Source organism: Cataglyphis hispanica, chromosome 4 (genome assembly GCF_021464435.1).
Source record: "Cataglyphis hispanica isolate Lineage 1 chromosome 4, ULB_Chis1_1.0, whole genome shotgun sequence".
Taxonomy (NCBI): domain Eukaryota; kingdom Metazoa; phylum Arthropoda; class Insecta; order Hymenoptera; family Formicidae; genus Cataglyphis; species Cataglyphis hispanica.
Window position 1 is genome coordinate 11,565,374 of NC_065957.1, and position 25,852 is coordinate 11,591,225.

Genomic DNA, 25,852 nt, shown 5'->3' on the forward strand with positions numbered 1-25,852 from the left:
TTTCTGTCTAGAAATGATGGCTCGGAGGAGGCGAGCAAGTCGTTTTAAGGATAAGTAGCGTTCAACGAGCGTTTAATGTAAATTTTGCAGATTCATGATTCGGAACTATCATAAGTCGGAACTACCATAGCCAGTAAAGTCCGCTATATTGAACTCTGTCAGCAGTTTTGTTAACTACGTGTAATCCGTCCTTGCGCGCATCTATTCTAACATCTGTTGAATCATTATGCTACGTCATTACATTAAGTATTAAGTCATTACATAACTTCAATTGTTTGGAACTTCGATCACAATTTGCGCTTCTTATTTATATTTTGTATATAAATAAGAAATTGTGTTGTCGCAATCTAATTGGAAATCTAACATAAAAGATCCATTTCATAAATTAATAATATTTTGTGATTAAGATAGATTGATGCAATTAAATCACTCAGATATGTGATACTTTAACACAAATTTATCTCTTATCGTTTTATTTTTTCAGATGTAGTTTCTTATATAATATCTTGATTATCTCTTGTTGTCGTAATTGGATTGTTAGAGTTAAGATTATGGAAAAAGCAAAAATATTAAAGATATTTAAATATGATAAGACATATGACATCTCGGAAAAATCTATAGATTTGAAAATATATTATCAGTATTTTGTTCGAAGGGAAAAGATCCGTGTTATAAAGAGAGAGTGAGAGAAAGAGTACGCGTTCGGTTCCGCGCCCAGATCCTCGTCAGGTGAGCGCGCGCGTGAGTGACCGTTACGCAGGTAAAACGCAGGTAGAACACGGCGGATCGGTTCTCCATTCTCTTCTAGCGCCACCTGCGCGATCCGTCGACGGTGCCTCAAAATGGCCGTTCCTCTCACCTCAGACCTTCTCGGAACGTCGTCGGAGGCAGGTGGCGATATTCAGGCCCGATCCGACTCGCGGGGCCGCCTCGTCGTCTCAAGTGCCGAGACCTCATTCCAGGCGGCGGACAAGCCGAAAGCGTGTCAGAGATACGTTCGTTCGGAAGGTCGAAAGTGGTCGTCGTTGTGCGTGATCCGCGAGACGCGAGGAAACGCGGGTTCATCTCGACGCGTGCGTTCCATCGATGCGGACGATCGATATCGCGAAGTACGAAGATCGTTGAAAACAGGTGGAATATCGGAACGGCGGTACCCTCTGTTCCTCTCCTTCTCAATCTTTTCCTGGCCGCGACCCGCGAAACGGAGCGTGGCGCTCGCTGGTGATTTCGATGCGCGGTGCGGAGATAATCGGTGGATCGAGGGGCACCGCGAGGATATCGCGCGCGCGGTCGTCGTTACGCGGTGCTGGGGGCTCGTCGTCGTCTGCGATCTTTTACCTGGCCGCGGAATAGAGGTGACCAGGGCCAGATTCCGTAGGACCAGACGAGTCGAGAAGGAAGGAGCGAGAGAGAAAAGGAGAGAGAGAGAGAGAGAGAGAGATGCCTGGCAGTCACGGAACCAGTCATCAAGACCGCTCGCGGACGAAGCGAAGATTATGAGGACGTACGTATCGGCGCAAGATATATTCGCATTTTCGAATGGAACAACGTTTGCTCCACTTTTACCCGGAGCGATTTTCGATAGTCGACCGCGCAGCGGAATTCAGGTAAACGTGCGTACGCGGGCGTCGATTATCCGTAGTTGTCTATGAATCATCTGTTTCCCTTATCTCTCGACATGACAATGCATCGATTCTGAAAATTTTCGCGGTGTCACGTTTACCTATATGATTCCTCCGTCTTCTCTTGTACTTAATAAGCTTCGCAAATTATCAAGATTAAATCTATTCGCAGATCTCTATGAATGATCGGAGAAATTTTCTAGAGAGTATTCTTTAAGATTCGCTGATTACTCATCTCGTTGCCGTCATCTACGACGGATGTGCGTGAAACCTGCGGTAGAACGAAAATTAGGACACGTGTCTGAAGCGTCAATGGATGTATCGCGCTACAAATTTTAAGTACTCTAAACGGCATATATCGTTGGTATTTCAAATCTCGTAAATTTTTTTGATGAGAAGTTGAAGGATCTTATCAGAGCCATCGGAATAATGATATGTTCCATCTTCATAATTAAATAAGAAATTAAGGGACCGTTATTTACCGGTTTTACACGGTTTAATTGACTTTTTACCTCGTTAATCAAAGCTGTAATCAAAGTTTATTATCAAAACGGAAATACTTTTAATATCCTGATCGCGGAGGATACCGAGGTATATCGATGTTAAATCGCTCGTTAAATTTATGTTGCGTCAATTAGAACGACACGAATGGCGAATTATTTTCATGAATCCTTTTTACAACAGATTCCTTCATGCTACGTAATTACATTACTATATTAAAGTAATATATATTAAAGTAAATTGAATTATTAATTGATTGTTAATTATTAATTGATATGATATTAACTCAACGCGTACTCTTGGAAAATATAATAAATATATAGAATGTTCTTTTTATTACGTTTTTTTATTATGATAAATCGCTAGAAAAATTCGATAAATCTACGCGAGCGGCTGTTATCAAATTAATGACGTCATATAATAATTTCTTTTTTTATTCGCGCCACGCATCCCGTTATTTCGTTGTCTCGGCGAAACAGGGCCCCTCGCGCGTATATCCGAATCGCGGCCGCATTCCCCGTGATTTACCTGGTAATAAAGTTGGTGTGCGTGGCACGACGAGGTATATACGCGCGTTTCGTTGATGGAGGACCGGGCGCGCGTGCGATCGACGGGCGACGGGCGTGAAATACCTAGGAGAAGGTGGGCCGGAGAATGGGGACACGGTGGGCATTCGAATGGGCATTATCGCGCGCGAGGAATGCGCGTAAATAATTTTCGCGAGACGCGTCTCGCTTTCCTTCTTACTTCCCCGAGAGAAGTAACAGCTTTTTCTTTCGGTCCCGCGCGATTCTACCCTCGTCCGAGGCGCGAATTATTTATTATTCCATCGCGAATACTGTTTCTTTTTTTTTTTTTTCTTTTAACGAGCGATAAATGCTGCCGGAAGACGGGCGCGATTTTATAAAGGAGACCGTATTGTGCGACCAATCGCACTTGCCGGCTGCCCGTTTCTCACACCGGAGTTATGCAATTCGCCATAACCATGCCGCTCCGATCGCATTCCACGGAGAGTCGCCGTTCTCGGCGTACGCAAAAGGCGCGGATGGTCGTCGACCAGGGACGGATCTAGGTGAATGGAAAGTAATGAAACTTGAGCCTGAAAGTTTCTCCCAGTTGTCGATAGATCTTGGAAGCAAAGAATAATCTTGTATGGCGCCTGTCAAGTAGGTCTAGGTTTAGAGATACTCGTTTCTTTTAATATGCGCCTTCTTGTTCAAGCCTTTGAAATTTCTTTGTATTTAAAAAAAAAAAAATTAAAAAAAATAAAAGGTAATTATAACGTAGTTTGATCGATAGTCTCAGAAATGTTTGCTTCATCATGTCCCAAATTAAAAATGTTTAAACATGTGAAAAGAAGCTGTTTTAATGTAATTTAACGTGCTGTTATTATGCTAAAAAAGGTTTATTCCGTTCAAAATTAAGTCTTGTTCAGAAACTGATGCCTTAATAAAAAAATGTTGGTTTAAAATTGTATTCAGCACATGAAAAAACTATATACGGGAAATATGATTATTGCTATCTTTTCTTGAAAAGAATTTATTCGTCGACTTACTATTATCAGCTTATCAAGAATCTCATCATCCTGCGAGCGCTCGTGCAAAAATCATTGATAAAGTTTGACGAGCATCTTACGATTTCCGCGCTTCATCAGTCGCGACGTGCAAAATAAACGCATAGTTTAATGACACGTGTTATTTCCGTAATAAGAGCGCGCTCTCTCGATCGGGCAGATCGATCCGGCTCGTTAATCCGATAGCATTTCATTATGAAAATTTATCGACTGAAATATATTTGTTGCGCGAGATAGTATCAAAGAATCGTGCGAACCGCGACGCATTCAATTTATCACATTCTGTTAGCGAATAACAGGACTCGTGCCTGTCTGCACGAATATCGCGGATGCATCGGTAACTCGATGCGAGACGTTGTTATCTGGCGCACAGTTACGTCATAATCAATATTACGCATTATTACTTGCATCGCTAGCTGTTACCGGCATAGATCCTGGGCTTATATACGGCGGCGGTATAACAAGTATAAACATTAGCTCTCGTTGATGAAGCGGTGTATTTCGAGCCGGATGGTAATGACCGTATCTACTTATGCGTCGTGTCATAATGAGAAATTCAATAACGCGAAAATAGCAAAAGTAGGCAAATCAATCAATGTCGATCACCTCGTTTCTTTCTGCGCCAGCGGAAAGACTCTCTTCAATCGAATCAGTGAAAATGTCACTGATTAAAGCAGCGACATCGTTTCATCCAAGATTGATGAGTATCTAATCTTCAATGGAAGCATTCACACTTTACTCCTCCGTCTTAATATTCAAATTCAAAATTATATTATACTTGTTTATTTTTAAGATGTGACAAATTCACAAAAAAGTAAACAAGATTTTCAGGCAAACTCAGATATTTCTTTAACAAAATATATATGAATTTATCTCGCACACATATATTATATAAAAAATTAATTATATATATATATATTATAAATAAATATTATAATATATAAAAAAAACGGTCACTTAAAAATATTATTGATTCAAACAGCCATTACTGTGTCAAGTGGCTCTCCTCAATAGAATTTCACTTGCAGTTATAATTAAAAATACTGCTAATCAGTAATAATATATTAATTCCATTTAAGAAAATATATATATATATATTTATATCTTGATATAAAAATTTAGATCTTTTATTCTTATTTAGAAGTAAAAATAATAACAGAAAAAGAAGATTTTCTTTTTTTTTTAATACGCTTCTAGATTTTGCACACTGTTGTCTGTGTGCGAGATAAGAAACTATCATATCTTGTAGTGGCGAGAGCAGGTCACGCACACCGTGGCCTCATTTACAAAGAATTAGCTCATACGCGCCGCGACGTGTACAAAATCCTTTCTCCCGATATGGCGGTGCGTGCACCTCGCTCTTCGGAAGAGGAACTTTCCGATACGTTCCATTGGTATGGCGCGCGCCATCGTGAGATCGCGATCAGCTGCGACCTGTGTATCGATTTCATCGCGACAGGAATTTGTTACAACTACAAAAGGGAGCGAGCCTTCGTTAAATTGGCTGCGAAAAATTCCAATTTGCTGTTCCATGAGAGGGAGAAGGAGAACTAGAGGCTAGGCACGTGTTTGATGAATGCATTGCTAATAGCGTGTCGCAAGTGTTATTGTTCCAATCGTTTACGGCCTGTACTGGACACGTTTCAAATGCAGGCCATTAAAAATAGCTATTTAAATAGTTTTGCTTAAATTACTTAAATCAATTATTTGACAATTATTTGAAAACACACCACGCGCACATTTATCTTCCTAAAATTCATAGAGCTGCATACGCACACAGATGCATATATAGAAAAATATATGAAAAATATTTATTTTAAACGCAAAAATTAAATTCATTGAAATAATAATTTTGAGAGAATTATCGGAAATTTTAAATAATATTTAAATTTTTTTAAACTTGCATTAACCTTTTCAAATATTATTTCTTATATTTTTTTTTTTTTCAAATTGATTTAATGAAACATGAATAAAAATGGATATGAGAAACGTAACAGAAAAATAAATAGAGTGAGAACAAATTCATGAAATTAATATAATATTCAAATATTTTACTGTCCATGCAATGAGAAAAAGGAATAATGTTTTTAATGGATTATTTAAAATCTGTAATGAGAGAAATATTTTTATTATATTTTGTACATTTTTAATATTTACTGCTGATGTATAAAAGCAACTAAATTTTCCAAACGGAATTTTAATTAATATAATATAAATAAATTATTTTATTTAATATAAATTATTTATAATTTATTTATAAATTATAAAATATAAAAAATAGCTTATATAAATATTTTCATTTTCCATTGTAAGTATATAATTTTTTTATGCCCATTTTTCTTTATTGTCTCTACATGAAGAACTAATTATAAATAATTTTTAGGAAATTGTAATTACAAAAATATTGATAAAGACTTTTGATTTTTTAATTAAAAATTTTAATTATTTCAAGGTATCAAGATTAAATATTTGTATGAAGTAAAGCAACTTTGCCGTACCGTTAATTTGCATATTATTAGCTCACAATATTTTTTATTGATGAGAAAAAGTGGAGACATATTTTTAGATGCAAAATCTTAAATCACATTTATTTGATTGCTAATAGCCGCAATACGAATAATATTCTATTATAAGGATTTAGAAAGCGGGCAGATAGATGTAAGAAGTAGTGCGTTTAACTAATTTAAACAATACACTGTTTTCATAGATAAATGACAAATGACGATGAGAACCTTCTTGAAAATAAACAATGCTTGAAAAAGAACAATTTCTACAGTATCGTAGAAATGATTTCTTTCTAAAGCGGAAAATATATCGACATTTCGTGCAATATTCACTTTCCATTTATTAATGCAGTTATCACTTTCTATACTTATAAGTATATTGATAATATGTAATCATCTCGCGCGCTAATATAGAGGAAAAAAACAAGGGAAATGATAGATTAACTGATTCGCAGATGTATTCGTATTGAGAATTTCGTAGTGAAAAATCTATTAAGTGCTCGCAAGTTGAATGATACGTGGGAAAATCTCGCCGTTACCATAGGCATATCGCGGTCATTAAAGGTGTTGCAATTTTATCTGCTTAGTCGCCCACCACGAGAGGTATTGGTAATGATTTGTTGCAAAATTTCGCAGGAAAGTGTCGGCGGCTCAGGCTCGCCTCGTACACCTTCATTCTCAAATAGAAATGATTCATATTAACCTGACTTCATCCCCTTCCCCGCCGCAAGAAATCAAATTCGGCTATATAATTATGAGCTTATCTTTTGCTGATTTGTTATTCTAATCTCACAAATTTATTGAACATATCAAATAGCAGAAGGTTCTAAAATTCTCGCATAATGTTTCGCCATTATCCGATTTCTTTCCCTCCGCGCTCTTTCCTTCTCTCTCTAATTTGTTCTTTGTTGATTCTTTATAATTCTCAATCACAAAAATTATTAATTATGATCGCGCGATACTTTATACAACACTCCTGACATTAATCGAGCACAACGTGCACGTTGTTTTTATATTACGACTGAAGAACACAAAAGTCATGCATAAATCATGAAGCTGTATTAAACTACGGAATCAGAGTCGATTATTATTTCTCAAAATCGATTACGCGACCAACACTGGGAAATGATAAATTATCATTTCCTGCAAACGATTCAAGATTGTCGGACAGTGCGGGTAATTAATTCTCGCGATTACCGCGTTTTAACTAGTAATTAACTCGCATCTTGAATAGTAATTAATGATGGTATCGCGCAGTATCAGAAATTTTCAGTTATCATTAATACATCGCGTGTACAGAAAAATGAAATTGACTCAAGCGTCGCGTTTAATTGATAAGTAGTAGTCGTTATTGACATTGTAGATTAATAAATTTCGTGCAAGCGTGATTTTTTCCTCTTGCAATATAGAATAAAAGTGCGCGCCGTGTATGATATTAATATCGGGAGTATTATGTAAAGTGCAGCGCGATCATAAATAAAGTTTTTCGCGAGTGAGTATCATGTAAATGAAAGAGCAGTAAAGGACGAACAAAACAAGGAGACCCGCGGCATCAAATGACGTTAGATTAACACGATGGGACGAATAATTAATTATTTTACATTTGGCTAAAAATAATTGCCAATGATGTTAAAAAATTTTACAATAAACGGATGCGATAACAATGAGCGGCTCGAATCATCAGAAACTCGATACATTGTCGAATTGGAGCGAATGCGAATTCCAACTGCTAAGTTTGCGTGTTTCAACTGCTGAGAAATCTACTATAATTAATAGCTGCAAACTGATTCTTACGTAAAATTTTTTTACGTGCGTTTAATTCCTACCTCGGCATCACGCACATTTCATATCCTGTCTTGGAAAAAGTCATTGATTGCATGGGGACGACTTTAAAATTGTCTTGTGCCATAAATAATATATAAGAATAAAAATGAACAGGTTCAAAAGTGTATAAGTATAAAAAATCTTAAGCATTATTTTATAAACTTTATACTATATTTATTATTTCTCTGTGATGTTTAATATCTAGATAAAAATTCTTCTTTATTTTAATCATGTTTTACGATAGTGAAAGTAATCCTTCTCCATGATTTTCTCCTTCTTGATACATTAAAAACTCATGATAATAAGTATAAATTAAATTTTGCAAATTGTAAATCAGAAAGAGATTGACTTATGAAGCTTTCTTTCGAAGAAAAGTCAAAGAGAAATTAGAAAAGAATGGTTAGGCTAGGTGAGTCATGCGCCGATCTCTAAACAACATCTAATGCCCGGTTATTCGTCTCGCGCCGGCGTCGCCTTGTATTTATTCTCGGTGGTGAGAGGTAATTTCTCTATTCCCTGATCGAGGCCTTTAATTTCCAAGGTCGCACGCATCGAGAGCGAAACACTGCGACGTGCGAGATCGTAGCGAGTGGTGATCAGGACGACGGAGCCGTACAAAGTACACGGAGTGTGCGTCAACAGAGTGGTCCTTCGACAAACAGCTTACCATGTATCGGCCGAACTTTTACGAAAGCACGTGTTTGAGATGCGCTCAGACCGTCTATCAGGTGGACAGAGTGGGTCCCCTCAAGGACTTCACGTTCTTCCACGCGGGTTGCTTCAAGTGCGCGATCTGCGGCACCAAGCTCACCCTGAAGACGTACTACAACAACCAGCACACAATCAATGACAAGGAGGTATACTGTAGCAGTCACGTGCCCAAACCAGGACCCGGCACCCTGGACGGATCCAGTGTGGGTATCAGGAGCGCCCTTAACGTACCTAGAAGCGGTTACGTCAACGAGCAGATCAGGGCAGGAGGTGCTTCGCCGCGCGGCGTCTACCCACCTTGGTGAGTTGTGTGTGTGTTTTTTTTTATCATGGTGTATTAACGACTCTGCATGCACGGGAATCTCTCCTTCATCTTTCATCTTCTTAAATTCCATGAGAGTCATAATATTCCTGCATTGCGATAATATTAGATATTAATTGGTGAAAAATTCCGACGTTATCTCGTCTCTCCAATCGAGAGTCTTGAATAATTAGTGATTTAATTAAAATTCAACTTCATCTCATTTGTTTGGTTTTCATATTTTCTTCAATCGATTGTAGAATGCAATATCTTGTCTCTTATCTGATTCACGCTACAAAAAGAAGAATTAATGAAAACATGACAAAAATGATCAGGATACTCGATTCGATATTAATTGCTTTAGAGAAATTAAATGTTTTAATGAGCTCAAGTTGAAAGGCCGCGTATTTCCCTTCAGCACAAATCACCGTTATTATCTGAAATGTAAGATAACAGTATATATCTATAAGAGCTATTGTCTTCGTGGGAATGTTAAAAGTAATTTCGGTGCTATCCTAAGATAACAAATGTCAGCGTAATAGCTCTTTAATAAATGCCGGTCGCGAGAACGCATCTGTTTTCTTTTGACAAATAATACACTCGAGTCATTCAATTTTGTAGGACGCTGCATAGATTTAAATACGTAATGCTCCTTCAAAGATGGGCTCATTTGAATCGTAAATGAACGCGAGAAGCTAGACACTTCACCCCAATTTCCTACATTTAAGGAACAATGCGAGATTTTGCAACACACATTCTTGCATCATCGTATCCCAATTTCCGATGACGTTCAGAGAATCGTAATAATCTCGCGTAAAAACGTCGGCCCTTCTCTCAACATTTCGTGGATCTTTAACTTTTCCTCGTCGAGTTTACTTTCACGTAAAAACGCGATTCTACATCGAACGCAATTTTAATGTTGATGTTTCGATATTAGGGATATTACAATACCGAGGGCACGCTTGACAGAACTTACCTCTAATTTCTCCACTTTCCCTTCGTCGAGTCTGATCGAGATCGAACGCTGCTGGAAATAATTGCACGATGTCTCGAAATCGTGCCTCGCAACGAAATACGTACCACTGTAACCGACACGTTTTTCATCGAAATCCTGTTTTCTTCGTCATCTTGATACAATATGCGTACTTTTTTTTTTTGATCGATAGAAAAAATTACATTTTATAAAACTTGAGATGAAATTTTAATCGGGTACACACATTTTTTGAAATAGCACGATGTATTCAAATATTCCTTTATATTCGTGAAATAAGTTTGATATTTATATATTGTTATAGTTATGAATTTACAGTAAGATTTCAATAAGATTATTTTGTTTCTTGCCATGCTTTATTGTCAGCGAGTAAATCAATCGCTTGACGCCAGCACAGTTTCGCGAAAATGATTAGTCATGCACGTGCATTCTTTGGCTTTATATCATCTTATGGATTTTTTTTTTTTTTTACTTTAGACACCTCACTCGTGTTATGTAAGGAAATTACGTTGGCCTTAATCCGATAAAATCTTAGCGAATAATAGCCTCAGTAGTTGACCGAATGCTCCATCACTCGTTCTTTAATTTGAATTGAATGCCAGTGAGCTCATTTCTGCAGAGACTGTGTTGAACAATCATAAAAATTTTATTAGATTTTGTATTTATAAGAATATTATTGTTAACAAAAGAGAATCAGAATTAAAAAATAAGAAATTTTTTTTAAATTATTTTTACATAAGAAAAATAAAAATTGTGTATATATAAATTTGTTATAAATAAAACATATTATAACGTTAAAGAGAGAGAGAGAGAGAGAGAGAGAGAGAGAGAGAGAGAGAGAGAGAGGAAACTTACGGGGAGTAAAATTTTTAACACTTTTGTAAATTGAGAAAGTCATTACGAGGAGCTATCAGAATAAAAAATCTTTGCATTCATTTAAGAAAACAACGATAAAAAAATGTTAAAAAAAAAAAAAAAAATTTCGATCTATTGCGTAGAACAATTTCAAATATGGAAAATTTCTTAAAAGAAATCAAAAATCTTATTTATACATTTACGTTATCGGCAAATTCGATCTGATCGCGGTGTGTCAGTATAATATAAATAGAAATCGCGATCGCGAGGTTCGATAACTTGATTAAGTAAAGTCGCGGTGTTGCAAGAAGTGCGCTGCACTCCTACCGTCTCGCGTAAGCCCGTCGTGTATATCCGTGCATTATTGCGCATCTTATTCCCGCATCTATATACAATGTATGCCTTACGAGAGCGAAGCGCGTATTACGCGTGTGTGCTCACCTCGCATAAAGACCGTCGCAGTCGCGTATCACTGGGATCTCTCTTAAGAGTCATCGGTATCTCGATCGCCCTCGTCTGTCTGTCGCCCGTTTTAACACCTTTCAATGCAACACATTCGCGTGTCTTTTGTATGCCTTTTTATGGCCACCGCGCTTCGTAAAAGTCGCGCCTACATGCGCACGTATGCGTTTACGCGAGGAATTTTTCTCTTGTTGGCGTCTACGTGGCTTTCCTTCGGCTTCTCTTTATTTCCTGCTTTCAAATCCTGTTTTTTTTTTTTTTTTTCTTTTATTTAGATCATTTTTATCAACGTGTAAATTATTTTGATTAATGTTAAGAGATGTTAATAATTCTTTGAATTTTATATAAAAGTATTATTAAAGTGCGATGTTGAAAGTAGCTTGCAGGCGCTTGAAATAACATTTTACAGAATTTTTGGAGGAATACTTTATGCAGTTTTTATTTCTTTCATTGTTATACACATTTATATATATATTTTTTTTATTTTTTTGTATTTTTTAAAGTAATGTACAAGTCGCTTGCAATTGCAGTGAAATAAATATATGCAGTTTTTATTTCTTTCATTATTATACGCATTTATGCATTTTTATTTCTACACATTGTTCTCTACGTTTATTTTGAAAAAGGCTACCTAGAGATCTTCCGTGAGGCTCTTGCTCGATTACTGATCCGCTGATTTGGCGAATCTAATGTTGTTTCTTATACTTACCTTTCGCGGCTCGATGATCACGCGCGGTAAAAGAGCAGAGATGGAGAAAGAGGAGGGGAAAGGAAAGAGAGACGAGCGTAGGCTCGGTTGCGTGAGTGAATGAACCCGGGAGAGAACGAGCGAGAGATGTAACACATTCATTTAAACGATACACTAAATTCTCACAAACAGCGCGAGGCTATCGCGCCAGTGGTGTGAGAGATTCTTATTGCAAACCCGTTGAACTTAACCGCGACGCTAATTGCAACTCTACTCTCGGTGAGTAATTGCGTCCATTATAGTTATCCGGAATTATGGGTCAAGCTCGCGCGCTGAATGAAGGAGGTGAGCGGGGAGGGGGTGGGGAGGGAGATGGCGATTGTGTTGCATGGATATGTGGGTTAACATAATCCACGGACGACGGCATCGACCCGGATTCTTTTCCGGCAACGTCGTGTAACGAGCGACGTTAGTGGCCGTATCAAGGACACCCGCGAGTATTCGCTTTTATTCCGATTTATCGTCGATATTAATATCATCAATCCCTCTCGGAATATCTTTAATGTTTAAATAAAACGTATGCGAAATCTTGACTTTTATAATATGATAATACTCGAGAATTTTTCGAAAACGCATTTGATTGAAACTTTAGAGTTTGGGAAATGACAGACGCTATACTAATTCGATTTGCATGAAGATTACTATCGGGAGACTTTTCGTTAATTGAAAAAATTCTTAACTTTAAAGCCAAACGGATCCGATATGCCAGTTTTGGAAGACTCTAACAATCAAAATTTTCTTTTCGCACATTTTCTTCAATATTATTAATTAAATTATTAATTCTCAGTCTTATATGAATATTCTGTTAAATTCAAATTTAAATTAAATTTGTTAATCTAAGTTAAATTTTCTAAGTAAAATTCTAATCTAATTTACTAATGGTGGAGGAATTCTAGCTTCTCTTACTAAATGATCTTTTTATCGTGTATTGTACGAAAATTATTTATCCAAGATTAGAGAACACATTTGACTTCCGGGATAAAGCGTGCTTTCTCTCGTTGGTCCCGAGAAGGAGTCAATGCGTATTGTCGTTTATTCTCTCCCTGGCAACAGTAGAGCTCGCCGAGGTGCGATGCTCTCGCACTCCCGGTTGAATTCCCCTCGCAATCCCCTGAACACCCGTGTGCACGCTTCTGTTGCAGTTACGATAATGTAGACTCGCCTAATTATGCCAGGCACCTGAACGGGCACGGCTCGCCGCCGGCCACGAATTCGTCGTCCCAGCGCGATGGCATCCACGGCGGTATCGGCGGCACCGGCGGCGCATCCTCGCCGTACAATCACAATTATTCCGGGGATGGCAGCTATCAGTACGGCAGGTTCGACGCGAGCGCCCTTCACATCGCCCATGCGCTCAAGCAGACCGAGCTACAAAAGGGCTACAGCAAGGCCCGCGAGAAACCCATCGATTATTATCTGGTGAGTCACGTTGGCGGTCGATTGATGTAATCCTTCCTCCTCTCGTCATGGTCGTCGCCGTATAAGGACGAGAGCGTCTTACTGCTCTCCGACACGCCGCGCGTCGGCTGACACACGCAATTTCCGCGGTGAACAGGAAAAAGCTTTTCCTCTGTGGAAAAGAGATTGCGGTTCGGTGTCTGTAAAGAAGACACCGATACGGCAGGTTGTTGTGCCTGCAAATACATTTTGTACTCTGAAAAACAGGCTAATTGTCTTTCTAATAACAGTAAGACTTTTCAAATTGCCTAACCATTATCTGTTTCTAATAATCTGAGTAACTGTATTTCGACCAATTATTAAATTTTCATCTAAAAAGAGATTTATTTTTTTTTTTTTAATTTCTTCCATTATTTTTTTATTTTCATTATTTTTGTATTTTTTATAAATTTATAAAAAGTTGAAGTAAATTATGAGATTCTGCGTAATCTCACTTTAAATATCTTTAGATATACTTTTATTTTTATCTTTTCTTCGCTTATTAATAAGAGATTATAATGCTTCAAAATAAAAAAAAAAAACGGGAGAAATGTCAAATCCTGAGAAAATTGATATGAAAGCAGCAATAAAAGATAGATATTAGATGACAAAAAATGTATAAAAATTGCTGTAACGCATTATAAAGTTTCAAAGTCACTTTTCTCGTAAGTAACTAACAAACTTAAAGATTCTGAAATAAAATACAAATGCGAAAGAAATTACGATTATCGAAGAGTGCAAAATATCTACCCCTTCTAATTACATTTAACCTTTGTACTTAAATACAGTTTCCGAACGGAAAGAAGCGATTAAACAAAAAGGACTTTAAACTTAATTTCAGAAAATTCTAACATAATTTAAGTTGCATAAATAATAGTTGTTAAAGTTCTAAAAAAATAAAATAAAAAAGATACATTTTATTTGAAGTTGCTGCTGCTCGCTGCAACGGCCATTTTCGCGGCAGCCGTTGTTCCTCGCTTCCAGGAGAAGCCTGCAAAAATAATTATTAATTAATAACGCGAATTAGCAATGATAATTTCGAAGTGCGTAGAAGAAGCGAACAATGGCGATGTGGTAATTGACTTTTTTGCGCGGGTATACCGTCCGCTGATTATTAGCTTCTTCCTGAAACGCGGAAACAGGTAGTGGGGGAAATGCATTGTGTGCATGAGCGAAAATACGTACAATAGGCTGCTCCAAGTACTTCCGTAGTAATAAAATCCAGATCAATGATGTGTATAGAGAGATACATAACTCCTCTTCTCGCGAAATTTGCAAAATTCCAGTGTTCGGCCAATATCGCCAGCGAGCGTCTTTTCCCCATTAATTTGCGTTTCAACACCAATTTTTAATTGCAGTTTAACTTATATGTTATATATATATATTTTTTTAACATTTTATTTACTTAAAAGATATTTCATCTGATAAAGGATCGATCAATTAATATAAAGACATTCAAGTAATTTGACGCGTTAATAAATCAATCATTCATAATCAAGTGAAATAAATGTAAACGTTACATTCTCAATTAAAGAAGAACAAACATCACTATATAATAAATAATTGTATAATAGTCACATTGTATCGGTAAATTAAAAAAAAAGAGATATCTCTCCGTCGTGAATTAATTAAAAACATTAAATCGCTGCGAACTAATCGGGCGCGACAAACTTTATGGTGATGTGGAACTTTGCGCCTCTTCGCGACGATGAAACCCACAAAGATTCCCAAAATCAACGGATTTTTCCGGATTTGCCGGGAATACGGATCTGACGTATATCTGACGGATTCTTGCCGCGTGTCGCGTGACTTCCACCGCCGCGAATCGTTCGAACGAGCGGAAACGCGAAAACGCAAGAATGCAGGCGGCGAGCAAATCGTGAACGGACTCTACGTGAAATTGAGATTACCGCTTTTCCCATTCGACGCGTAATAAGGCCGAGCCGCTAGTCGCTCCGCTATCGGCCGCGTTTTCTCCCGATGCGCTTTCGCACCGTCCAGTCCCGTCGTCCGTCCGCGCGATCGATCCTTATTTACGTAGTTATCTGTATCCAGTTATCTCGGCGGGAGGGGAGGGCTACGTGCGTTTTTGCACGAGCGAACGAAAGCGGCGAAACGTGGGCACATCGGTCGACGAAATATATTTTCCATTTTTTTTTTTTTTTAATTTTATTCAACGCGACCCCGATGATAATTCGCGCGGTAGCGACTCCACATCCGGGACGAAGGGAGCTTTTGTTAAGCCACGAGACAATCGCGATTTTCCTCTCCCGGGGCGGAATAATCCGCCGGCGTGATTTATCCGGTATTTTCGTATGGCGGGGCGGCTCCTCCTACGCGCTCGCACACGCTCGGTGACAGTCGAGCGTACCCTGGACGAAGAGGCGTCCTGCCCACACGCGCTGCCGATGATCAGATAATCGCATACGTGGCGCAGCGGATGGTCCCCCTTCTCACGCCGGTCGACGCATCGCGACGATCACCGGCATTACGTTTAATTGGCGGAACAGCGGGATCCCAGGAATCCCGGGACCGCATAACGGATTGCCGCGCGTGACTATGATCGAGTGACCGGAATTACTTCGATATGTCATGAGCCTTTTTCCGAAATCGAGCAAATAAGAGCAAACAAGAGTCACGCGGACATTCAGAATAAGCGGGAATCTCGTTAAGATACGCGTTTGTTTAATAATCTTAAGCGCGGAGTTTTATAGAAAGAAATTTAAATAAATAAGGATTTAACGTGCGAGATAATTTCCTTTCAAGTTTTATTTAGGTATGACAATCGAAATAGTATAAATTCTAAATCATGAATAAAAAATTAAAAGCTCCTAAAAACTCTTGATAATAATCTAATAACTGAAGGAGATTTAATTGACTGATTAAAAAAAGGGAAAGAGGACGGACGATTATTCGATTGATGAAAGCGCGATGCGGTCGATAATTGGCGACTTCGCGATTTCCTCTGAAATAATGCGACTCATCGTTCGCGATTATTCAAATCGTTGCCACGGAAGAACGCGTATACAGCGTCGTCTTATTTTCCCTCGTACGGGCAGGACGTGCATGCGAAGGAAAGCTTTGGCGTTGGCGAAATGGCGCGGCGGGACGAGAGGGCTGGAAGCAGAATTATTTCCGCTTGCGGTACTCCTGCACTTGATGGCTAATTAGAGGAATCGTTGGCGGGCCCGCGGAAAGAGCCGGCGGGGATAGCGCGTGTATTCGCGCGTCTCTCACGCGCCTCCGCGCGTAAACGCTTAGGGGAAAATTAATCCATTAAAGGCTGTTGTCCGTTTCCGAGAACAAACTCAAACTCGGCAAACGGATCTCTCGCAGCGCGAATCAAGATGCATATCTGCGTAATATTTGTTCCTCCTGCCTGCCAGTTTAGTCCTTGGTAATGTGTTACACCAGCGCCACTTCCATCTCTGTTTCTAACATAACACGTGAAAACAACGAATTCAAGAAAAACAGCCTTGAATTACGTCAGGGACTGAACTTGGCCATTCTGAATCGTGTCACAGGCAGGTTTCCTCATCATAAAAATTGTACGTGAGAAAGTCTCGTGCACGCTTTTTTATGCTCTTCGTACGAGTAACTTTTCTGCGCAATTCAGCATTAAATCTGTTAACACATTTATACACCCAAAATTATGTTTAACGATAAAATTATCTTTTCAACCAGTATGCAAACTACTTCCTTTTTCTGCTTCGTCGTTAGGCCTAACGGCGTTTATTCAAATTATATAGATACATCATTATGACATGACTGCGGCGTGGGCCACGTCCTTACCGAAGAAAAATTATGTAATGCGTGCCTAGAGCTTACTCTCGAGATTGATTTCTCAAAGGTATACCAATATTCGTCGAGTCGCATTTCGATTATTTGTGGCGAACTGTTTATGTATTTCGAAGGAAAGCGTTCCTCCAAAATTGTATCGCAGACAAATTCCATTAGAGAAATTCCTCCGCATGATTCCAAAGGAGCATGTCCGTTTCATTCAACAACAACACATTGCCCGCTCATATTTTCGTTGCATCAATATTTCCGGTCGCGGCTACAACGAGACACATAACAACGTGCCATTTTTTTTTTTTTTTTTTTAAATACACCGGGAGAGGATTAGTTCGCTTTTGTCGACGAGTGGCGAATTGTCGTTCCCCCGAGGAGACTCTGTTGGAAGCGAATGAAAGCAGAAACGCGACGTGAAAGTAAATTATACAAAAAGTAGAGTACCTACCTACCTACGTTCTGGCTGTAGAACGTTTTGCTGCGGGCGTTTTAAGAACTAGAAACGTTTCATTGCGTCCAATTCTATCCACAAACTGCGCCTTCCCCTAACTATTAGCGCAATGTTTCTCAACGACAGTTTAATCCCTAATCGCATGTTTATTTTTCGAAATTACAAACGGAATGACACAAAGGTTCAATTACTTTTATATTTTTATAAGTAAAAATTATATTGATGAGAAAAAAAAATAATATTTAATATGTTTTATAAAATGTTGTATATATTTTCTATATAATTTAATTTAATTTTATAATAAAATTATAATTATATCACAAAATTATGTCATATATGTTGCAATAATATTCTCAACAATTTTACACAATTGCAATAACACTTTTTAAAATAAGAATGTGATCGGTTACGCTCAATTATTCAATTTGCGTTATATCAATTAAAAGTTGAAGAAACTTAAATAAACAAAAAGAATTGAATGTTTAATACGTTTCTTTACGCCCTGCTTTTACCAGGATCGCGATGAGCAGACACGTCTCGAGATGAAGCACCGGAAAGAAGAGGATGATTTATATCGAAAGTTTGCCCACCATCGCGAGGAGGAAGACAGACGAATTCGCGAGGAATTCCGAGTATGTAATGAATTGAATTCTAAGAAAAATAATGCGACTTATTATTCGCGCATTTTCATCATCATTATACAATATACAATTTTTTTTTTATATATATTTTCTATTTACAAGAATGTAATATACGTGTGTCTATGTTGAAAAATTCTTTCAACGTATTATGTATAATTTAAAAAGGACGAGTGGGAGAAGGAGCTGGAACAATTGTCGGCGAGATGGGAACGGGAAAAAGGCGGAAGAGTTCGAACCCAACAATTTCAGCAGGAGAAGGAAGACTTGGAGAAGAACATGACTCTACGCAGGGACAAGAAGAAGGAAAGTCTCACGCGCAAGATGTTGGAGCACGAACGGTAATTAATGCTTAGATATTATACGTCTTGTTTTTGAAATCGGGCAAGTAGCGCTCATATATCGCATATCATATTTTACTGCTATTCATATTTTACTATTTTACTAAATCATATTTTACTATCATTTTTTAATCATATTTTAGACAATATATATAATCTTTTTTTCGAGCTATTCGAATAAAAGTGTAACAAAAAATTTTTCTCCCGAGGAAGCAAATAACTGAATAAATTTATTATAAATGTAAATAAAAATAATATATGTTTGAAATGAATAAAATTTATAAAAAAAGGGCAATGTTGAAACTGTATAAATTGAAGAATTATCAAAAGTTTTACTTTTATAATTTATATTATATTTAGTTTAGTAATTTATATTTAGTTTATTTTACTTTTATAATCCCACACAATTTTTCAATATTTTATGAAATAACTCGGAAAATGTTTTAAAAATTTATTACGCGATTAATATCATCTAAATAATCTTTCAAACGGGATTGCGTTAATATCCATGTTATGCATCTTTCACTACAGAAGAATTTACGAAAGAAATCGCGTTTAACGTCGTACGTTAAGTGCCGCAGTTGCGGCTTCCTTTTTTTCGGGAAACGATAAACAAGCCCGCGCGCACGAGGAAGCCGGGCTTCCGCGCTTACGCAACAAAAGCTGTTGGTTACTCCTGATGAATTTATAGAGCGGCGACCGCCGCGCTGGTGGAGAAACAGAGCTCGGAGATGCTGGAGCTGATCAATGAGGCGAGAAGCGAGTACATGCTCCAGGAGAGTTTATATCTTGACGAAGGAGACGGTTATATCCAGGAAGCGCCACCCCCGCCTTATCCGTCGCGCGCGCCACCCCCGCAGCCACCGGCCCTGGCCAAGTACCACATTTACAATGATCCTCTAGAGTTCGCTGACATGGATCAGATAGCTATTTCGGTAAGCTCTCGCTGCGCAATTCTTTAGCGCTCTTTCAGCCTTTCTTCTCTCGCGTCCTTCAAGACCTTCTCCATCATTGACACTATCGTTGTTCGCATCGAGTTTTACGCTTCTTTTCATTTTATACTTTAGACAAAATTGTTTTTATTTTAATCTTGTTGCACGTGAAAATGAGTAGATTTATTTTGATCGATTTACAAGTTTATATAAGTGTAATTAATATTCCCTTTTTAATATTTTTCATTTCTCACGGTGCTTTTGTGAATCAGAAAATATTATGCCGGACCGTATCCGTATGTTTTATGGCCGCTTTCATAAGAAAGAGAGAAAGAAATGCTTGTTCACTGATACTCGCAGATTTACGATACCAATGTTATTCTTAGGTAGCGCAAGAAGATCAAAAAACGTTCACCGATCTCGTGCGACAGTTGGTGAGCAGATGCGGATCGGACATAGAAAAGGCGAGGACAATATTCCGGTGGATCACCGTGAAGAATCTCAACACTATGCAGTTCGACGAGAACTTACGAGGCGACACTCCCATGGGTCTGTTGAGGGGTATCAAGCACGGCACGGAAAGCTATCACGTTCTATTCAAACGATTGTGCAGGTAACAGATGACGAATATGATTTTTACATGTAATGGAACAGAGACGGTTAGAAGCGTCACTTTGCGAAACTATCAAAAATACATGCTCGTTCAATTTTGCATATTTAACATGTCAGTTATTTTTAATGGAGAACAAGTCCATAAATACGACGAACAGAGGAAACTTTGAAAATATTTAATATAAAATCTCGTTACTTTTTTTCACGAAAATAAAAATCTTATAGCAGATCTTTTCCCGAAGAGAGACAGAGAGGAAAATCTAAGAATGTCACGTCGATGCAATAAATAAATGCAAGCTGATATGTGCAGGATTTATTTTATTTGTACTTATATCGCGTCGGTTTAACGCGACTCGTAAAAAAGTGCGCGGTACAAAATGTTTACAGAAATTAATCGATAAATATGTATATATAGAGTGTTCGATATTTTTATACGCATATATATTTGTTTTATATGCTCGTGGAAAGAACAACGATATAAATTGTAGTGTGTGTGTTTAAATACAGTTATGCGGGCCTGCACTGCGTGGTCATCAAGGGTTACAGCAAGTCGGCGGGCTATCAACCGGGCGTTTGCTTCGAGGACAATCGATTCCGTAACAGCTGGAACGCCGTGTACGTAGCAGGTGCGTGGCGATTTGTCCAGTGTAATTGGGGGGCGCGACATCTCGTCAATGCCAAAGAGGTCCCCCGTCCCGGCCAAGCGAAAGCCAAGAACGACAGTCTCAGGTAGGCCCAAAATTTCCTTCATCCCTATATCATAATTACAGTGTATATGTTGTATCGCGCGGCAAAATGAAACGATTAGTTTAATTACGGAGAGGATCATTTTATTTAGATACGAGTACGACGATCATTACTTCCTGACGGATCCCCGTGAATTCATATACGAGTTCTTTCCGTTGCAAGAGGACTGGCAGTTGCTCAAACAACCGATTTCGCTCAAGGACTTTGAGGAACTGCCTTTCGTACGGTCTCTATTCTTCAGGTGAGAAAACGTCTTTATTTTGAGAAAAAAAAGAAAAACAACTCATGCTCTTACGTAACTTACGTGTCCAATGTCACGTTGATTATAAATCCTCTTCATTAATTATAATATATTATCGAATGCAGCAACATCTTGACAACATGAAATCCTTCTTAAAGCGCGCGTAAAAGCCGTTAGAAAGCGCAATTAAATCACAATGATTTCGCGAGAGAGGTTTCTGTTAACAATGCTTATAAGTGAGAAAGAGAGAGAGAATACCGTTCGGATAAATTCTGCGCCTACAGGTACGGCCTCTATTTTCCGGATACAAATACGAATGCCGTTATGTACACGGATTCCACCGGCGCCGCGACCGTGAGGATAGCGATGCCGGCGCATATGCAATCATCCCTTATCTTTCATTACAATCTCAAGTTTTATGACAACGACGGTGATGGCTACGATGGCGTGTCGCTCAAGCGTTTTGTCATGCAGGTAAAAGAGTCCGCGACTCCACCCGCATCTGCTTCGTAATTTATCTCACGCGCTTTAAGCGGCATCGCTTAAAAATCCTAGGACAATTAATTTTTGTAAAACAACTCAATATTTCTATAAAGTGAAATAACGATTCATTAATAAAATGTATTTTTAAATTTGAATATTTATAATTTTGAAAAAAAAAAAAAAAAAATTAATCTTGACTTATTCAGTTTTAGAATCTTTTTTTTTTTAGTATATATAAGTAATTATATAAAATCATCATATGTTTTTGTATTTTAATATTATTTTAGAAATTTCTTATCATTTTTATACTAATAATAATATGACTCTCGCATACTAATAATAATATTATCGCATATTTAATAACGTAATAAGAAAATATGTGTTATATTCGCGTCAATTTATATAACAATAAGATAAGAAAATAATGCAGCGCATTTTTCATTTCTAAATCTTGAAAATTCAAATTTCTACAGTCGGTGGTGGGAAATATAGTTGCGTTTCGAGTTCACGCACCCTGTTCCGGGGCCTTCCTTTTGGATATATTTGCCAACGCGGTAACGCCGAAGGAGTACTTGACAGGAGAGCCGATGAAGTTTAAGAGCGTCTGCAAATTCAAAATTGCGTGCGAGGAACTGCAAACGGTGATGGTACCGTTACCGGATTGCGCCAGTGGTGAATGGGGTCCCACCAAAGCCACTAGATTATTTGGGCTTATACCCATCACTCATCAGGTATACATATATATATATGTCTAGTTAAATCGATTTGCTTATGTAATTAATTTAAAGCAAAAGCAAGATCGATATAAACGTAGAAGATACAAGGTGGCTCAAAGACACATTTAAATTTCCATCTTGTAAATTTCTATCAATGTGTTACAAAAGTATAGCAATTTCATAAAAAGGTATTTTTTTATGTCTTGAAAAATGAAACGAGAATAAAACTAACTTCAAAAAAATTGTATGCATTTCTTTTAAAATAACTTGTTACGTATGCCAGGCAAGAGCTCTGTGAACATTTTTTTTTATTCTTTCGGAAAGTCTCAAGAGTTGAAAGAAAAAAAAATTCAAGTCAAGAAAAATCGCCAAGAAAAGAATCCTGCGATCTTATAGCGTCTGCCAGGTACGTTTACGTACGGTTTACGATCTATTGATTTCAGGAAGCTCTAGTGTTCGCCGGGCGCGAGCTTGAGATTCAATTTCGCATGTCGAGGCCGTTGACGGACTTTATGGCGACCCTGCACAAGAACGGCATCGAGGAAAAACGTCTGTCAAAGTACGTGACGCATTCCATCGCCGACGACGACGTGGTCACCTTCTCCATAAGCTTCCCCGAGGAGGGCCAATACGGTCTGGACGTTTACACCAGGGAATCCACGGCCTCGCCAGTCGCTCAGCATGACGTCACCGGCGAGAAGCATCTCCTCACGCACTGCTGCAAATATCTCATCAACTCCAGCAAGAGGAATTGAGAGCGGATATTCCGCGCTCTTGAAACGTTCAGTCGTCTCGGCTTTATCCGGAAATTTCCGCCTGTCGTAGAATCGTTACAAGGATCGGGGGAGTTTCAGACGTTCGTTAAGACGAAGCCAGGAGACGTTGAAGTATTCGCGGACAAGGTGAGAACGGTTATCGCGCGATCAGACGATGTCAATAAGTTTTACGATTTCGAGAGTCTCGCTCGTTTCGTCATATCGACAGCTCGTCTTGTCCTTGCAAAATAACTTGTCGACGATCACGGGAAGTATATTCGGTCATTAACGATCCACTATCGACGCTATGTCACGAACCGAAGAAGGGAAAAGAAAAGCGCGGCAGGACGAAGAGGCAATGGTGAAAGAGCACAGTGACGTTTTACGCCAAGTCTTTAAAGACTACTTTTAGGTATCGCGCGCGGATAAAGACGACACGGCATGCGATTCCAAGCTGACACGCTACCTCGAGTCTAACAATAGGCTTACGACTTGGAGATAAACGTTTAATGTAAAATTAAATACGCAGCAGTGTCTCCTTGAAGACGCGGAAGCCGTCTTTCTTTCAAAACAGCCCTCGAGTTGAAGAATATCCTTCTATCTAAGCGATATGCAGTTTCCTGAACACCCGGTATTTCTGGAACGCGAAACGATCGTGCTTGTATCATCTACCAAGTCGATATTTCCGTATATAATGATCCTCTCCCTCCTCCCCCCCCCTCCTCCCCTTCTTACGTAACGTGTAATCAAATAAATTATTACGATCTGCGATTTCCTCTCGTAAACAATTTCCACTATAAAGCTCTCTCTTTACACCGATATATTTATCCTACTCTATAACTATTATAGTACATATATATTTTATTCTCAGTACTATTATTATCCTTAATCGCGGATTCAGATTATTTCACGCGTGACGTTTATATAGATCAGATAATATATAAGCAAATATAATATATTTCACGTACGAGAAAGATGCTTTTGTATATATAATATACGTATACGATCATTACGATTTGAAGAAATGTCATCAATTGAACTTACATGCTTGAGGAATCCAATTATTTTTGCACGGAGTCTATTCTTTCATTCTTTTTAAATATATCCTTACTTTTTGTCGTATTTAATTATTTATTTTGCTCGGAATTGTTTTTTTTTTTTTTTTTAAACTGATGCATTTTCAAGTCGTAATTTTCAAAATGCACAGGTGCTATATTTATCCCTCATAATTATTCGCACGCAATCCGAGTAGAAGTCATATGATTAATTAGTTATAGGTAATATTATCAACTATGCGAGAAGAAATATTATTTGCGATAGTAAAAAAAAAAATAGTATATATTTGTTATATATATATATATATATATATATATATATATATATATATATATATACAATCGTGTAATATTATATATTATATATAATATTATATATCTCTCTTGTTGTTATAATTAAAATTTTAACCACGCTTAAAAAAGGAGCTCCTATATTTTATCTTATGTAATAACTCGAGCTTATGATGAATACTTTTTGTTATCCATTAACGTTCGTAGATATGTATAAATTAATATTTTTTACTACACAGTTACTTAACGAAAATTCATATCGTGTATAAAGACTTAATAAATCAATTTCCACAGAATTATTTCCATTTATCTCAATGCTTAACAGATCGATTTTGGCAAATCCGATTTTCAGTATATTGGATTAGGTGTTATTTAATCTTCTTTAAACATATATAAAAATATGTCTGAACATTTTGTTTTTAAAGCCATCAAGATTTTATATTGATAACTAATAGATTGAGAGACGAAAGATTTTAAAAATATTCTTATAATGTCAAATCACTAATTGTTCTTAAATATTATCATATCATTTGAAATTGTTCAAATTAACCATCATTAATTTAAAGATACGTAGACTATCAGAAAAAATGATAATAAAAATGTATAACAAGCGCACGGAAATAATCAATTGTTGCAAGTATCGTAGAAGATTTCCTGTTGAAGAGCAACCCGTTTCTCTACATCATCGAGCATCGAAGAAACGTAACGATACGGACATCTTGCGGTAAAAAGACAGAATATAAGTTTCTCGAATCAAATCTTTTTTTTATGATATAATAGGCTACCGCATAAAGAAACGACTTTATTAGCGGTCTTATTAAAGTATAATATTCTTATTTCTAGATGAAGGTAGGCAGTATATATGTGTATGCGTGCCGTTTTAGGCGAATCAGACATTTACAAAGATCGAAGAAACAATTCGTGTTAAGCTACTTTAATTTAAGAAATTAGGTCAATTTGTGCTTAGGAATTTTTTCAAACACTCGTGCGTATATATAATTCAGAAAGACATTTAAATGACAATGTTCCGCAAATGTACCAGCTGTTTAATAATGAGTATGCATGAGAGATGCGAGCATTATAATTCATGTAAATTATACAATCCTTGTTAATCGATTGATTCTTATTTTAAGAAACAATTGCCTTTTACGTATAATTCTATAATCGCGAGGCAAGATTCGTGAACACATTTAATAATATCTGCATCTGAATGCTGCATCCTACCTTGTCGAATGAAAAATTCAGAGACGGTGACCTCAGACGAAATTG

At 37.6% G+C, this 25,852-nt stretch overlaps 1 protein-coding gene and 1 long non-coding RNA gene across 4 annotated transcripts in view; one reads left to right on the forward strand and one right to left on the reverse strand.

Moving 5' to 3' along the window:
- Positions 1–882: 882 nt before the first annotated feature.
- LOC126848681 (hillarin) lies at positions 883–24,211 on the forward strand. 3 transcript variants are annotated; one of them, XM_050589753.1, is made up of 12 exons: positions 883–1,607; positions 8,566–9,036; positions 13,235–13,511; positions 18,288–18,404; positions 18,579–18,751; positions 19,443–19,686; positions 20,070–20,296; positions 20,803–21,024; positions 21,134–21,283; positions 21,568–21,757; positions 22,240–22,497; positions 22,926–24,211. In XM_050589753.1, exons 2-12 carry the CDS (start codon positions 8,693–8,695, stop codon positions 23,235–23,237), a joined length of 2,514 nt encoding a protein of 837 aa, XP_050445710.1. In that variant the 5' UTR covers positions 883–1,607; positions 8,566–8,692; the 3' UTR covers positions 23,238–24,211. The 3 variants fall into 3 exon arrangements, with proteins under 3 accessions (XP_050445710.1, XP_050445709.1, XP_050445711.1); XM_050589752.1 differs by having other exon boundaries at positions 883–1,504; XM_050589754.1 differs by having other exon boundaries at positions 883–1,504; positions 13,268–13,511.
- Positions 13,522–25,852, reverse strand: part of LOC126848693 (uncharacterized) — a 201,388-nt gene continuing 189,057 nt past the window's right edge. The window contains exons 4-5 of the long non-coding RNA XR_007687297.1: positions 14,444–14,520; positions 13,522–13,726 (exon numbers count right to left, since the gene is read on the reverse strand). This is a non-coding gene — a long non-coding RNA (uncharacterized LOC126848693). The remainder of the gene's footprint in view (positions 13,727–14,443; positions 14,521–25,852) is intronic.